This window comes from Eleutherodactylus coqui, chromosome 3 (genome assembly GCF_035609145.1).
Source record: "Eleutherodactylus coqui strain aEleCoq1 chromosome 3, aEleCoq1.hap1, whole genome shotgun sequence".
In the NCBI taxonomy this organism is placed as follows: Eukaryota; Metazoa; Chordata; class Amphibia; order Anura; family Eleutherodactylidae; genus Eleutherodactylus; species Eleutherodactylus coqui.
The window spans coordinates 75,646,065-75,660,206 of record NC_089839.1 but is presented as its reverse complement, the minus strand read 5'-3'; the positions used below and the strand labels follow the sequence as shown (position 1 = coordinate 75,660,206).

The window sequence follows — 14,142 nt, the reverse complement described above, 5'->3', positions numbered from 1 at the left end:
GACAAGTAGCGCCCTCCTCTGTCTAACCACAGGTGGTGCTGTTAGCATTGATCACAGCATCTAAGTGGTTAAGCATGTGGAATCAGAGTTCTCTGTTTCACAACCAGTGACTACAGCATACAGAACAGGCTCAGCTCCTAAATCGGCCCCATACTGTCATACACATATGGTGGTGGTTTAGGAAGCTATTCGCTCTCCTGATGTGTCCATTATAGTAATGTAACAACTCTGAAGAATCTTATCTTTGCCCTGTCTGTTGTGCCACTCCTGGTATTCCGCCTGTAAATATAAGAGGTGACAACTGGGTGTTACCAGTTGGAGTTGTGTCCCTAAACACTACCTGTCCAATCAATGATCAGACTAAAGGGACACACCCCTTTGGCTTCACGCATGCATTTAGAGGACACAAAATTCGAAGAAACGGCACTCTAGAATTGTTATTTTATAGCGAATAATTGGAAAAACAGACATCAGGAGAGCGGACAAGTATATAGTAAATCGTAGGGACTACTTGGCACGACAATGTGCCATGCCCAAAGCAGACCACACCACGGCTGGATGTAGATTAGAGTCATGTACAACTGCACAGCTTTTACTGAACAAAATCACTCAAACTTTCATCGAGTCAACCCACAACTTATTTCCCCAAAACATCAGATTCTGGAAGTAGTGCAATACCACACTCAGTGACTAGGCCGAATTGCATCGACTGCTAGTCACATCTGTCATAGTGGGAGGTGCAGCATCGGGGGTGGTAAGACCGTCAAACCAGAGGACACAAGCACTGTCTTTTCCCAGTCGCCGCATCAAAAAAAATGAAGATGAGAAAAATTTTAAAATCCCTATCAGTGCGTCCATAAACACACAATACTTGCCTCTCAGCCGGCAGTGCAGCAAGCCGCTTCAGTCTTCTCCCTAGCTTGGCTTTGAAATCCCCCGCCGTCAGTGCTGTGATTGGATCGAGCACCAGCCAATCACAGCCAGCGCTTGATCATTCACATACATTCAGTGAATGACATCACTGAATGGCTGTGACTAATTTATCGAGCGCTGGCTATGATTGGCTGGTGCTCAATCCAATTATAGTGTTTAGTTTCACAGCGCTGACGGCGGGGAAATTCAAAAACAAGCCAGGGAGATGACAACGGGGAGAAGTCTGAAGCGGCTTGCCGCACCGCCGGGAAGAGCATCACGCCGGGGACACAAACACTAGCAGAGAGGCAAGCATTACGTTTTTTTACCTAGTATATACTCGGGTATAGCTAGGCTTATACTCTAGTCAATAAGTTGCACCAGTTTTTGCATATCAAAATCTGTAGTAACACTAGGAAGTAAAGGTCCATTTAGACAATGATTTTCGCTCAAAGCCGTCTTTTGAGCGATAATTGTTGTGTGTAACTGCATTGTCGTGCAGTTTTCCATAAGCCGTCGCTCATCTTTCAGCAAGCTGAAAGTCTAGCGATCAGTTATCAGGAGTTCACAGCGGGATACAGCTGATACTATTGTTTCAGCTGTATCCCGCTCCCTGATGACAGGCAGGGTATGAAGAACAGAGCAGACCAGCTGTGTTCGCCATACCCCGCTCGGAGCTCCCAGCTGTATAGTAGCCGGACACTGCGAGCAGAGAACAGCTGGATGCAGAAGACAAGCAGGGACACCCCGCTTGTCTTTCCCATCCTCCGCTCCAAGCGCTCGGCTGTATAACAGCCGGGCGCTCCCAGAGGGGAACAGCTGGATGCAGAAGACAAGGTGCGGAGAGCAAGGTAATCGCTCAAAAGATTTGAGCAATTACCTCGCGCTGTAAAAAGAACAACAATTATTGCTCAAAGAAAAAAAAAACGCTCAAAAGATTTTTTGAGCGATAATCGTTGTGTCTAAACCAGCCTTAACACACGTGGATATAAGAGTGTCTGCAGCGGATAAACCTGCTCAGTGTGCACATGGCATTAATATGTGTGTTGTCTTCTGCTAGCCTCTATGGGGGAGGTAATTGGCTCGGCCCGGAGGTCTACAGTACTTAGAGTAGCTCTGCTCCGAATAATAAGTCTGGTTGGCATTTCAAGAAGTCTTTGAGCTGCATTACATACAGAAGTAGTGAAGACTGGTAATACTTGACTAACAAGACAAGAAAGTATTCATACAAAGGACCCCTTTATGTAACCACCATACAGTGCATGCAGCGGTCCGCAATGACATGTATACGCCAAATCTACAGCAGTATTCTCACTCTGCACAAAGATTTCCGCCTACAACCGCTCCCTACTGATAATGTACAGTTACATGTGTGTACTTGTAATGTCTCCATTGTAGTCAATGAGCCAACCTCCATGGTTACACCTTGGTGTCATAAATACATGGATTTTAACACCTTAAAAGCCCATTTGCTTTTTTCATTCCTGTCGACAAAGCCTATGAGCCCCCCCCCCATGCCTTTTTAATGGGTCAAGTTATATATTTTACTGGTACCATATAATGTATTGAAAACTTAAAAAAAAAAACATAGATACCAAATTTATATAAGCTTCTTCTCCAGTTTGCTCTTTTTAAAAGGGCACGCTCATAACATTGCAGATTTTCCACAGTGGAGAACCTGCCACATATCCTAAGAGTATGGCCCCCTGCACACGGGCGGAAATTCTGCGGAATTTCCGCCCCTGGACGCCTGCATTGCAAAATGCAATCCCATGCAGACGGCCACAATTTGTCCACATGAAAATACACGCGGAAAACAAATCGTGGCATGTTCTATTTCTCTGCGGGTCTCAGAGGCCCGCACAGAAATGCCTCTCCCGGCGCCCCAGCTCTGCTCATGCGCCGGCTGGACGGCACATCAAAGAGCCGGAGCGGTGAGCACCGCACTGGTTCCTGCAGGGGCTCGGGTCGGGACCCGCTGCGAGATCCGACCCGGCCATCTGCAGGCAGCCGTAAACTTGTTTTTTTTGTGAGGTGAACTAGAATTTCTATTGATACCATTTGTATACAACTTTGACAATTTTTTTTGCTGTTCATACAGCGCACACGGTGCGGGATATCGGCATTTTATTACTTCAGATTTTTAGGGAAGCAAAAGTTTTTTTTTTTTAATTATTTTTATGGGGGAATTAGGAAAAAGTTTTTTTTTTTTTTTAATAAAAAAAAATGTATTTAATTTTTTTTTAGCCCTTTTGGGTTCACGCAAACATATGTACACAATACAACAATACTTCTGTATAGCAAAACTGTACTTTTCCCTGTCACTACCGTTGGAGAGCCTCCTGATTGGCTGGAATCGGCACGCGTGATGGGGCGGAGCTACGCGATGACACGTAGAAGGGGGCAGAGCCAGAATGCCGCTCAAGCCAGGCCGAACAGATGGGAGAAGACCCTTCTGCGCAAGCGCGTCTAATCGGGAGATTAGACGCTGAAATTAGACGGAGCCATGGAGACGGGGACGCCAGCGCAGGGAAGGTAAGTGAATAACTTCTGTATGGCTCATATTTAATGCACGATGTATATTACAAAGTGCATTAATATGGCCATACAGAAGTACTTAACCCCACTTGCTTTCGCGAGACAACCCCTTTAAAGGCTTGCTTTTGTGTCGTCACATTCCAAGAGCCGTATTAATTGTATTTTCCATTGCCCAGAAGGGCTTGTTTTTTGCGGGATGAACTCCAGTCTTCATTTATCTATTTTTTATTCCATTTTTTCTATTGTTAAAATTAAGAAAATCTGTAATTCTGGCATGTTTTTTACTTTTCACTGCATTCTCTGAGCGGTATAATATATTAAAGTCATTCTGCAGGCCAGTACGATTATCCCAATACCAAATTGTAATAGTTTTTTTTTTTTCTTTTTTAGCAACTTTTTCACAGTTTAAAAAAAAGAAAAAAGTAAAAGTTTAAATCACCCTCCTTTTGCCATATCTATAATAAAAAAATCTAAATCACGAAAGAAAAATACGTGTCTGTAAAAGTCAGATCTATCAAAGTAGTGCATTATTTACCCCACATGGTGAATGTAGTACGGAAAAAGAAAATAAAGAACGCCACAAATGCACTTTCAGTCACCGTCTCCCAGAGAAAAATGCAATAAAAAGCGATCAAAAAGGCCTATGTATTCCGAATTAGTACTAACGTAAACTACAGTACATCTTACAAAAAAATGAGCCCTTGCTCAAGTATGTCGACAGAAAAACAAAAAAAGTTATTGCGCGCAGAAGATGCAACAGAAAATAATTTAAAAAAAATGTAATGTCTGAAAAAATACAAGTACTACAGCAAAAAGAAAAACTATACAAGTTTGGTATAGCAGTAATCGTACTGACCCATAGAATAAAGTTATGTCATTTTTGTTGGTTTGTGCACCGGTAGAAACGAAACGCACTGAAAGATGGCGGAATGTCATTTTTTTTTATCATTCTACTCCACATAGAATTTTGTAAAAGTTTTTCAGTACATTATATGGTACATTAAATAGCACCATTGAAAAATACAACTCGTTCCGCAAAAAACATCGCTGTCGATGAATAAATAAAGGAGTTTTTTTTTTTTAAACGGGGAAAGGAAAAAAAGGGGCCGTGTCATTAAGGGGTTAAATAATGTACTAACTTCCTTCTCCGAGTCATTCGATGCAGGAATACCGCATGTGTAATTCTGTTTTTAATTTTATACAAAGTTAAGGGAGAAAAGTGTTATTTTTATTTTAATAATTTTTTTAAATTTGTCCCTTTAGGGGACTTCCACAGAGACCCATCAGGACCCCCTGATCACATTGCAGGGGTCCGATGGTGACAGCCCTTTACCTGCTGCAGTCGCAGAGACTGCGGCATGTAAAGGGTTAAAACAGCAGAGATCTGAGGTTTTCTCAATTCTCTGCTGTGTCAGAGCTGGTGCCCAGCTATCCTCTGACAGCCAAACACCAGCTCTCCCTGCCACAGAGACCATTGGCTGGCTTCTGACAAGCCGATGGTCTCCAAGGAAATCTGTAAACAAAGCAGTGCAGGAGTTTGAAATTAGAAGCCAAAGTCCTGCACTGCTCTGTGTGGGTCTGTACAGGCAGTGTACACTGCCACAGCTTATAGCAATGTGCTCTGCAGGTACCATAGTGAAACATAGCCCAGAAATCTTCCGAGCTATATTGCTATGGGCAGTGGAGCTTGTCCAGGAAAGTTTCTGGGCGTGCCACTTAAGGGGTTAATAGGCAACAAGTGGCAGCCTTTACTAGCTCAGCCATCGTGGGCCACTGTCAGCTATTTAACCCTTTAAGACTATGGAACAAGTATGTCCCTTTGTCCTTAAAAGTCCCACAAAATCAATTGAATCATTTCCGTTCCTCAGAAGTTTAGCACATGTGACACCCATTAGGTATTGCACTGACACGACGCTCGTGACCGCATGATGTACATTTATGGTATCTAGTTACTATAGGGCTAGAATTCCCCTAATGTGCGCATACATATTTCTTAAATCATAAACCCCCCCCCCAAAAAAATGCAGCGCCCAGATAGTATTAAGATGGTATTTATGAACCCAAGCTAGTAGCGCAAACACCTCACCCAATGTGCACCCCCAACCCGTTAACTCCCAATTCAGTACTGAGTTTTGGGAGGAAGCACAATACTTACCCCGTAAGGGAGCGTTGACACAGCCACGTAACCAAGTATGACGTACATGTCACTTTCTTTTTTTGAGCCTTGAATAAGTTTGTGGGTAATGCCGCTTCTCGAGACATCTGTTAGGCCGCTCTCACACAGACTCCTCCCCCCCACAGCGTTTAGCAGGCGTAGCACAGTAAAAACGCTGCACCAAGCGTCCATGCATTTCCATGGGGCTTCTCAGACAAGCGTTTATAACGCCCACTAAAATGACCACTGTGTGGTCTATGTTTGGGCGTTCAGCGCTGGTTTTTAGCACCCTGTATCACCCATTGAATTGAATGGGATGCGTTAAAGACGATGTAAAAGGCTGCTTACTATGCTACAAGGAGGAGGGGAAGAATGGTGATGTCATCAGGTTGCTTTGCTAATTTTCTTTTTTTACATTTTTGGTTTGAAACCACCTAAAAATTGGATGGAAATCGCACCCATTTTTTTTTTTTTTAGGAACGACCGAGTTAAAAAACTAAAATAAATAAATTGCAACATGCCACATGTCTGATTTTTGGATGTGAATAGGACACATCAATGTGCGGTGTTCGGCACATCGGATGCGAGTTGCAGTTGAGGTCTCTCTGGGTGACTGCCGCGATACCATGCAGGATTTCTGCACCTGACGTGGGAGGGTTCTGTACGCGTTCTGCCACAGATTTTTCCCCGCATTGAAAGAAGCAATATCTGTGGTGAAAACGCACAAGAACGGACCTGCTGACTACTTTAACACCCACAACAGAAGTTTATAAGCAGAGAAAAACCAGCAGGGTCTACGGGAAACTAGCTGTCATTCACATCGCTGGCACTAAATTACTATGCAGATTTTCTATTGCAAAAACTGAAAGATTTGCAAATATTACACCCCCTCTACAGATATCCACAGGCCCCAATTTTAGCAAAAAACGCAATTGCCAGTGTTGCAGTTTTTATGCTGTATGAAGGAGGGCGGCTTTTCTCGTCATTAAAAGTTTTTTTTTAGTTTTTTTTTTAAGGCAATTATCTATTGATGACGGATCCCTTGGATTGGTTATCATTTGTTGATCGTCTGAGGTCAGCCACTAGGGATTCTAGCCGATCAGCTTGTTTAGTGCCCACTATTAGCGCCACACCACAGTGTGCAGAACAGAACCAGATCACTCTGACCCATGTAGTGACCACCCAATACACAGGAGTTGGTGATATCTACGTCCGCACACCGTGTTCTGGCGCTGACACTGGGCGCCCAAACAGCGGGCGCGAGCCGATCTACTAATGACCTATCCGGAGGATCCTGGGAATCTGACCGATAACCGTTGAATGCAAATGCCTGCATGATTGGAAAGATGAACGATAATTCATTAGTCTTCGGATGGTAATCATCGGGGACCTCACACCATAGACTGTTCACTTCTGCCTGGAAGCAACCGTGGTTTCTGGAACAGATCGGGTCAAGTGAAGATTACGTCCCCCTACTGCTTCCTCGGTGACAATGAGGAGATTTACCCCACTGTCTTATAGTAAGAATGTCCCTTGTTGCCCATAACTACCAGCTTTCATATACATTGTCTAAATAAATAAATAAATAAAATGTAAAAAAATCCAGCCCTAGAAAAAAAATTGTCAGTTTGAAGCAGAACTCCTGACTGCAGTTCCATCTCAGGCAGATGTGTAAATAATTAGATGAACAGTCGTGTCACCCGAGACCCTAAAAGTGGTTCCCTCCTTGGCTTATATAAAGACTCTCAGAGGCTCCTTGCGTGTAGTGACCTCTTCTTCCGCTTGTAGAGCTTGTTGACCACTAGACTGCTCTACAACGCAGAGAAGAGTTTCACCACGTTACCAGAGTCAGAGAGGCGCATTATTGGGATGTGAGAAGCTGGACGGTCATATCGACGAATTGTCACCTACCGGCAGTCACAATAATCCAAACTTTTGATGCCGGCCTTATAAGCATTTTTCCCCGGTGCACGATATGCTTAATATATGAAAAGGTGCAAGCCTCTCCAAATATTTGGAGCACCCCGCAGCTTACATTTCTGGCATAAGTTATATATAAATCTGAGTGGTCTAGGCAGTCACATCCCTATTGACAATTCTTCAAAGAAGGTGGCGGGGACAACAAATACCTGCTTTGGCAAAAATTTGCAACTTTTGTTTACGCTATAGGACGCCTGCAGACGGGCGGGTCGGATCCGGCGGCGAGAATCCTCGCCGCCGGATCCGACCCGAGCGCCTGCAGAGAGTGGCATGTACTCACCCGCGGCTGTGTGATGTGCCGGCTTGCCGGGCCGGTGCATGCGCAGACAGGAGCCGGTGGTGGGTGAGTGACGTTTCTGTGCGGGGCTCGCCGCGGTTTGTTTGCCGCGTGAGATTTCGCGCAGCAGTCTGCATAGGATTGCGTTTGTTAACGCAATCCTATGCAGGCTTCCAGCGGCGGAAATCCCGCCGCGGAATTTCCGTTCGTGTGCAGGTGCCCATAAACTGTCATTAATGTGACCCACATAGTCTTACTGGAATCAATGTAAGGCTTATATCTAGACGAAAAAGGGTGCTCTTTATGATTTGCTTCCAAAGCATCCTGCAGAATTCATGTGAAGATCGGTTCAGCAAAGACACATTTAACACCTCGATTCTACATATTGCAGAGCGGTTTCCCATTTAGGATTATGCAGTCCGATGGCGGGGGACATAACCTTCACTTCAGACAGACAAGTCAAAAATATAATTTAGCTTGCTTTCCTTCTGCATCGGCTCATTTAAAAACCGATCTGTTAAATGGAACCCAAAAAACATGAATTTTTCGGTTACCCAATGCATATAATTAAAGGCCACCACAGAAGAGGCCTTCCTGTTTGCTTTCCATTATTTTAGCATAAAAATGACGCTGCGACCTGCAGTGTTTTTTCCAGTTTAAAATATGTGAAAGTGGGCAGAACGGAGCCGAACCGATCCAAACAGAAGCACAGAAGATTCCACTGAGATCCATGTGAGGTAAAACAGGGCGGCCCCACAACTATTTAATGTTTCCTTCGACAGCCGTACACGAGGGCTTGTTTTCTGCCGATGTCCACGTGCGAATTTTAATTATAAAATCAGCGTCTCCTGTGTGGGTGTTCCGCAGCTCTAGAAGCCCATAGGGATGCATTAGCATCCGCACAGCAATTAAAAGCATGCGGATGTGATTTTTTTCCCCTGTTGTGCAGATCGCACGTGTGGGAAGAAACTGCAGCATGCGCCATATTTCTGCGGATCCCGTGGGACGGCTTCCACCGAGTCAATGAAAGGCGTCCAATCTGCGGCCAAGCAGATTTGAAAAAAACACTGCGCATGCGTCCGGACGCATCTGCCGTGCTGAAGAAAAAAGATCCGGCCGGCGTGGAGGAGACCCGCGCTGGAGCCGGGGAGGTAAGAAAATGTATTTTCCTCCCCATGTCCGTGGGCACGCATGACTGTGGGATTCAGCACTGGTGTCCGTGCACGATTACAAGTTTATGAAGTTTATGTTTTGCTATTTATGAACACAAAACACACTTTTTTTAAATAAAGATTTGCTTTTGTGTTGTGGCGTATTTTTATTTTCCCATTGCCGACATCTATCAGAGTAGCTATTCCACTTTTTTCTAGATGTGAGATTAACAAAGTTTGCAGTTGTGGCATCTTATATTTAATGGCGCTCACCCTGCGGTATGGATATATGGTACATTTATTCTGCAGGCCGGCAGCACATTACATAGGATTTGTCTCTTGCCATTTCCTCACACTTTAAAAAAATAAATAAATATATATATTTTTTGTTTGTTTAGTGCTGCATTCAGAGACTCCTAACATTTCTCTTTTTTGGACGTGTAAGGGTTGTTTTTTGCCCGATGAGTTGTACCTTTTAATGGCACCATTTGTTGATCCCGGAGACGTTTTGATCAACTTCTATTCCGTTTTTTGTAATGTTTTTTCATGCCGTGCGGGTTAAACAATGTACTAGCGGTTTTCTCTGGGTCATCGCGAACACAATGATACCTCAAAGGCCATTTATTTATTATTTTTACCTAGTAATGGAAAAGTTGGGTTTTTGACATTTATTTTTTGATACTTTTTACTTTTGTGGCAGCGGGGGGCTTTAATACCCCCATATTTTATCACTCTTCTAACATACTACTCTGCTTCAGCATAGCACTGCCCTAGAAAGTCTATGAAGCTCTACCAGAAGCTGAGCCTCATGGGGCACCGTAGCTGACAGACATGGAGGCTATAGCCAAGCCGCCGTAGCAACCCATCGACAACCTGTAATCACATCGCGGGGGGGGGGTCTGATGGAAGAGAGCGGTTAACCACCGGGGATCAAAGGTTTTTATGACCCCAGGTGTTAGAGCCAGTGCCCGCTGTCGTCCAACAACTGAGTCCCGACTCCTCCTGGCACGAAGACCCACGCCGGGCATCTAATGTGGTGCTGTCAAAAGACGGTGCTGAAGAATAAAGGCCAATAATGGCTGCAATCGAAAAACCGCTTGGGCGGCCATCAAGGGCCTGTTTAGATGGGGGTATGTGCTGTCTATAGTCAGTCTATCACTGATTGAATACGCAATGTAGAAAGGAAGAACCAGGCAGCATTCACTAAAATCCTCAAGCTTGATAAAGACCCGAGCACAGGGTCGATACGTGGCTGCTTGCTTCCTCATGACTATTCATTAAAGAAGAGGATTTTAGTGAATGCTGCCTGGTTCTTCCTTTCTACATTGCTGATCAACGGTGGACCCAGGGAGTCGGGACCCTAACTGGGCTATTGCATAGTGCCTTGCACCAGCGGTGTGGCTGAATCTTTGGAGTGCTGCTGTGTTTCTTTTTTCTTCTTACTGATTGAATACGGACGGTCCGTGGACTCAGTAAATCGGCATATTCAGACACGAGACCGATGCAAGTTAAAAAGAAAAAAAAAACAAAACACATCGCTGGGCCCTATTTTCCTGGTATTTACGGACTACAAATCACCCATTGAAGTCTATGGGGGCAGTAAAAAACAAAACTGGGAACATGTTCGCATCTGTATGCATTGCATGTTTTTGCGCACCCCATTTTCTGTGCCCATATAAGTGGCGTCACTTGGGCCTTCATGCTTTTTTATTGTTTGTGCGTGTGAAATATGAAACCATTTTGGCGCCTGCTGCGACTCTACTGCGCCGCCATGTTTAGCACATGTATGTATTTTTGCATTGCGCCCCTTTTGTGCGACTTCCACAGTGGAACGGACAGTCCTGTGTTTTCTCTTCCATGGTAACACTGATCAGTCGTTGCTCCTTCATATATGAGCACCTGCCTCTGGCCGCTGCCTCGTGGCGACACACGTGCGGATATCAGTCCGATCCCCCCTGGGTACTGCAGTGTGGCGGATCACGGCTGCACATTGTATACGACCAGGTCAGTGCTGCGGGTGTATACGTGTGGCCGGCGTCCTCTGTTACAGGAGAGGCTCTTTGCCCATATGATATGTATAGGACCCGTCGGCCGCCCCGGCACTAGCCGTGAGCTCCGGGATGTATTTCTTACATTCGCCTGCTTCCTGGTCCCGCCGGTGATGTCCGCGTGTCGGCAATCTGCCAGTCCTGCGAGTCTGGCGCTCCGCTGTGTGGCTCTACGGGGGCGCAGGACCCTCAGGACTGACAGATTGTCATTGGACAGGCAGACATCCGCGGCGGGACCAGGAAGCGGGCAAATGTAAGAAATACACACATGGCGCCAAGAAGATTTGGTATTATTGGGGACTTCCTTCTGCAGCTTAAGCAGGTCTTGTTCGCACTACTTACCTGTGACACACGGGCAACACACGGATGTAACAGCCGCACACGGCAAACACACGGATGTAACGTAACATTTATACAGACCCACATTTTATACACCCGGGGCGACCCCTTAGTTATACCACACGTGTCCCCCCCTCAACAGGGGGGCTAACTTCACTTACATTACAGGGGTCTCCCTTCCCTCACATTACCTGGTCCCCCACTCATAGACCACTGGGGGGGGCTTACTCTTCTCCCCTCACATTACAGGGGGCACCCTCCCCTCACTGGAGTCCTTAACTGGGGGGCTGACTCTTCTCCCCTTACATTACAGGGGTCTCCCTCCCCTGACATTACATCACAGGGGGCTCCCTCCCCTCCAGGGGTCTCCCTTCCCTCACATTATTGGGTCTCCCCCCTCATAGACCACTGGGGGGGGGGGGGGGGGGCTTACTCTTCTCCCCTCACATTACAGGGGGCACCCTCTCCTCCGGGGGGTTACCCTCCCCTCACACACCTCAAGGGGTCCCCTCCCATAGACCACTGGGGGGGGCTTACTTTTCTCCCCTCACGCACCTCCGGGGGTCTTCCTCCCCTCACAGACCCCTGGGGTGGCTTTTCTCCCCTCACATTACAAGGGTCTCCCCTCCACACCCCCGGGGTTTTCCTCCCCTCACATTACATTACATTACGGTAGACTTCCTCCCCTCCGGGGGTCTCCCACACACGCCAATGGGGGGGCTCCGCTCCCCTCCCCTCACGGGGTCTCCCTCCCCTCTCACCGTCGGCCTCGGCCCGCACGAGCAGGGACATCCCCTTGAGGCGGTCCACGTATGTGGAGGACACATGGCCGGTGCCTCGGTCGTCCCACTGCCGCTCCTCGTTCAGCGTGTAGACCTTCACCCTCCGCCGGGTGTCAGACATGATGCCGCCGCTCGCTGCTTCCGTCCCCGCCGCTGTCCTCACGAGCAGCCGCGGCTCATCCTCCGCCGGTGCCTTCTCTGTCGGCGTCCTCCGCCTCCTCCGTCTTCCTGGGAGATCACACAGTCGCCATCTTGTAACCCGATTCTCTCCTTTCTCTTCCTCCAACGATAACTGGAACAGGTTGTCCCGGCTTGTTCTGCAGGGGCTACGGTGTCTTTCCAGGGACAAGAAACCCTCCAAAGACTTCCGCGTAACTCGTTTTCGTCGGCAGAGGGCGCAGATCAGGCACTGGCTACGGTGTCCCGTCAGGGTCAAAAAAGGATGCAAAGACTTCCCTAAAATGGCGACAGCCGGCAGAAGGCAGAGTCATCCGACAGGGCGGGAGATCCGTGGCGGGCATATTGGATGTGGGCAACGTAATAGGCACCCATAGCCTGCGCCTCTGCCTAACGACCTCTGTCTAGAGCGGATATGCCAAAAAAAAGATGGCGTCTGCAGCTTCGCTTATGCTCTCTGTCGCCATCTACAGGTTCCTATTTGTAAGACTCTCTAATGAACGAGTAAATAAATGGACGCGGTTTATCTTTATGACCCCGGAGGAAGAGCAGGAAAACAAACAGTCAGCCAATCAGAGGGGGCCGATGACAGCGCCCGGCGCGCCCCCTGTGGCGGCAGGGAAGGAGATCGCAGTAAATCTGCATTTTTAGAAATGCTTAAAGAGGTGCTATCAGCAAAATAAAAAAATTATACTCACCTGCATCCTGCCCTGCATCACTTTACAGTCTAACCTGTAAAAGCAGAGAAGTTAAAAAAACAAACAAACTCACCTAATCCCGTTGTACTTGGCCCCTCCATTGTTCAGGTGCCATGTGAGGGGTCCAGGTGCCATGTGAGGGGTCATCTTCAGCGGCTCCTGTACGCACATGCACACTCACGCCGTTATGGCCGCGTCTAACCTCTGCCATCCATGTAGAGAAGACTACGAGTGTGCATGTGTGCCGGGAAGGGGAACGCATGCGCATTCGCCGTTGACTCTCCAAGGACGTCGGAGGTTAGACGCAGTTGGGCCAATCAGTGGGCGATGCGTCACTTGTGACGCATCGACCACTGACCTGGGCGGCAGCGGAAGCTGGCACTTTGCCAGCTTCTGCCCTGCGATCAGACGGCTGCCGGAGGAAGAGAAGAGCAGCAGCCTCCCGGTGACCAGCCCCGTACAGCACAGGTGAGTATGTTTTTTGTTTTTTTCGTGACAGAACCCTTTTAATGTTCCTGTTGGGGAACTTTGTAAAAACTTAACCTTCTATTTTCCTCTCCAGTCACAGCAAGTTCTACTAGTTTCCCAATATCAGAAAGCATTGAATGCTGGGACCTTAACCCCTTAATGACGGCCCCATTGTGTTTTTACGTCCTAGCTAAGTGGACTTTAATCCTAGAGGACGTAAAATCATGCATCCTTTTAGAATTAAAGCCCTCTTGGCTGAGGACGTGACAGCTTCATTCTGTCGGTGCCCACAGGTAGCCGACAGCCTGGAGCTGTCATCCCAGGCTGCGGGGAGCCCCCCCCCAGGCAATGCGATTGGCGCTATCCAATGAATAGTGCCGATCACAATAAACTGAAGAAAAAGTTAAAGATTCAGCTGCCCTGATGGATCGGAACCATGGGGGCAGCTGAGCTTACTCACCCACCTTGTCCATGGTGTCACTCGGTGAACTGGTCCTCTGGGAAAGTTAAAAAAGAGTTCCAAGTTTCAACTCCCCTCATGGATTGGATCCATGGGGGAGGTTAAAAAAAAAGGGAGTCAATTTTTATTTCGTACTAGTGAGCAATGAGGCCCAGAA

General features: G+C 47.1%; 1 protein-coding gene across 2 annotated transcripts in view; it reads right to left on the bottom strand.

Annotated features, from left to right (window-relative positions):
- PPP4R3B (protein phosphatase 4 regulatory subunit 3B) overlaps nucleotides 1-12,561 on the bottom strand; it is a 42,379-nt gene extending 29,818 nt beyond the window's left edge. The window contains exon 1 of one of the 2 annotated variants that reach the window (XM_066595750.1): nucleotides 12,162-12,561. In XM_066595750.1, the coding sequence (XP_066451847.1) occupies nucleotides 12,162-12,303 (142 nt within the window). In that variant the 5' untranslated portion in view covers nucleotides 12,304-12,561. The remainder of the gene's footprint in view (nucleotides 1-12,161) is intronic. The other variant, XM_066595751.1, reaches the window with a different exon arrangement.
- Nucleotides 12,562-14,142: the final 1,581 nt, after the last annotated feature.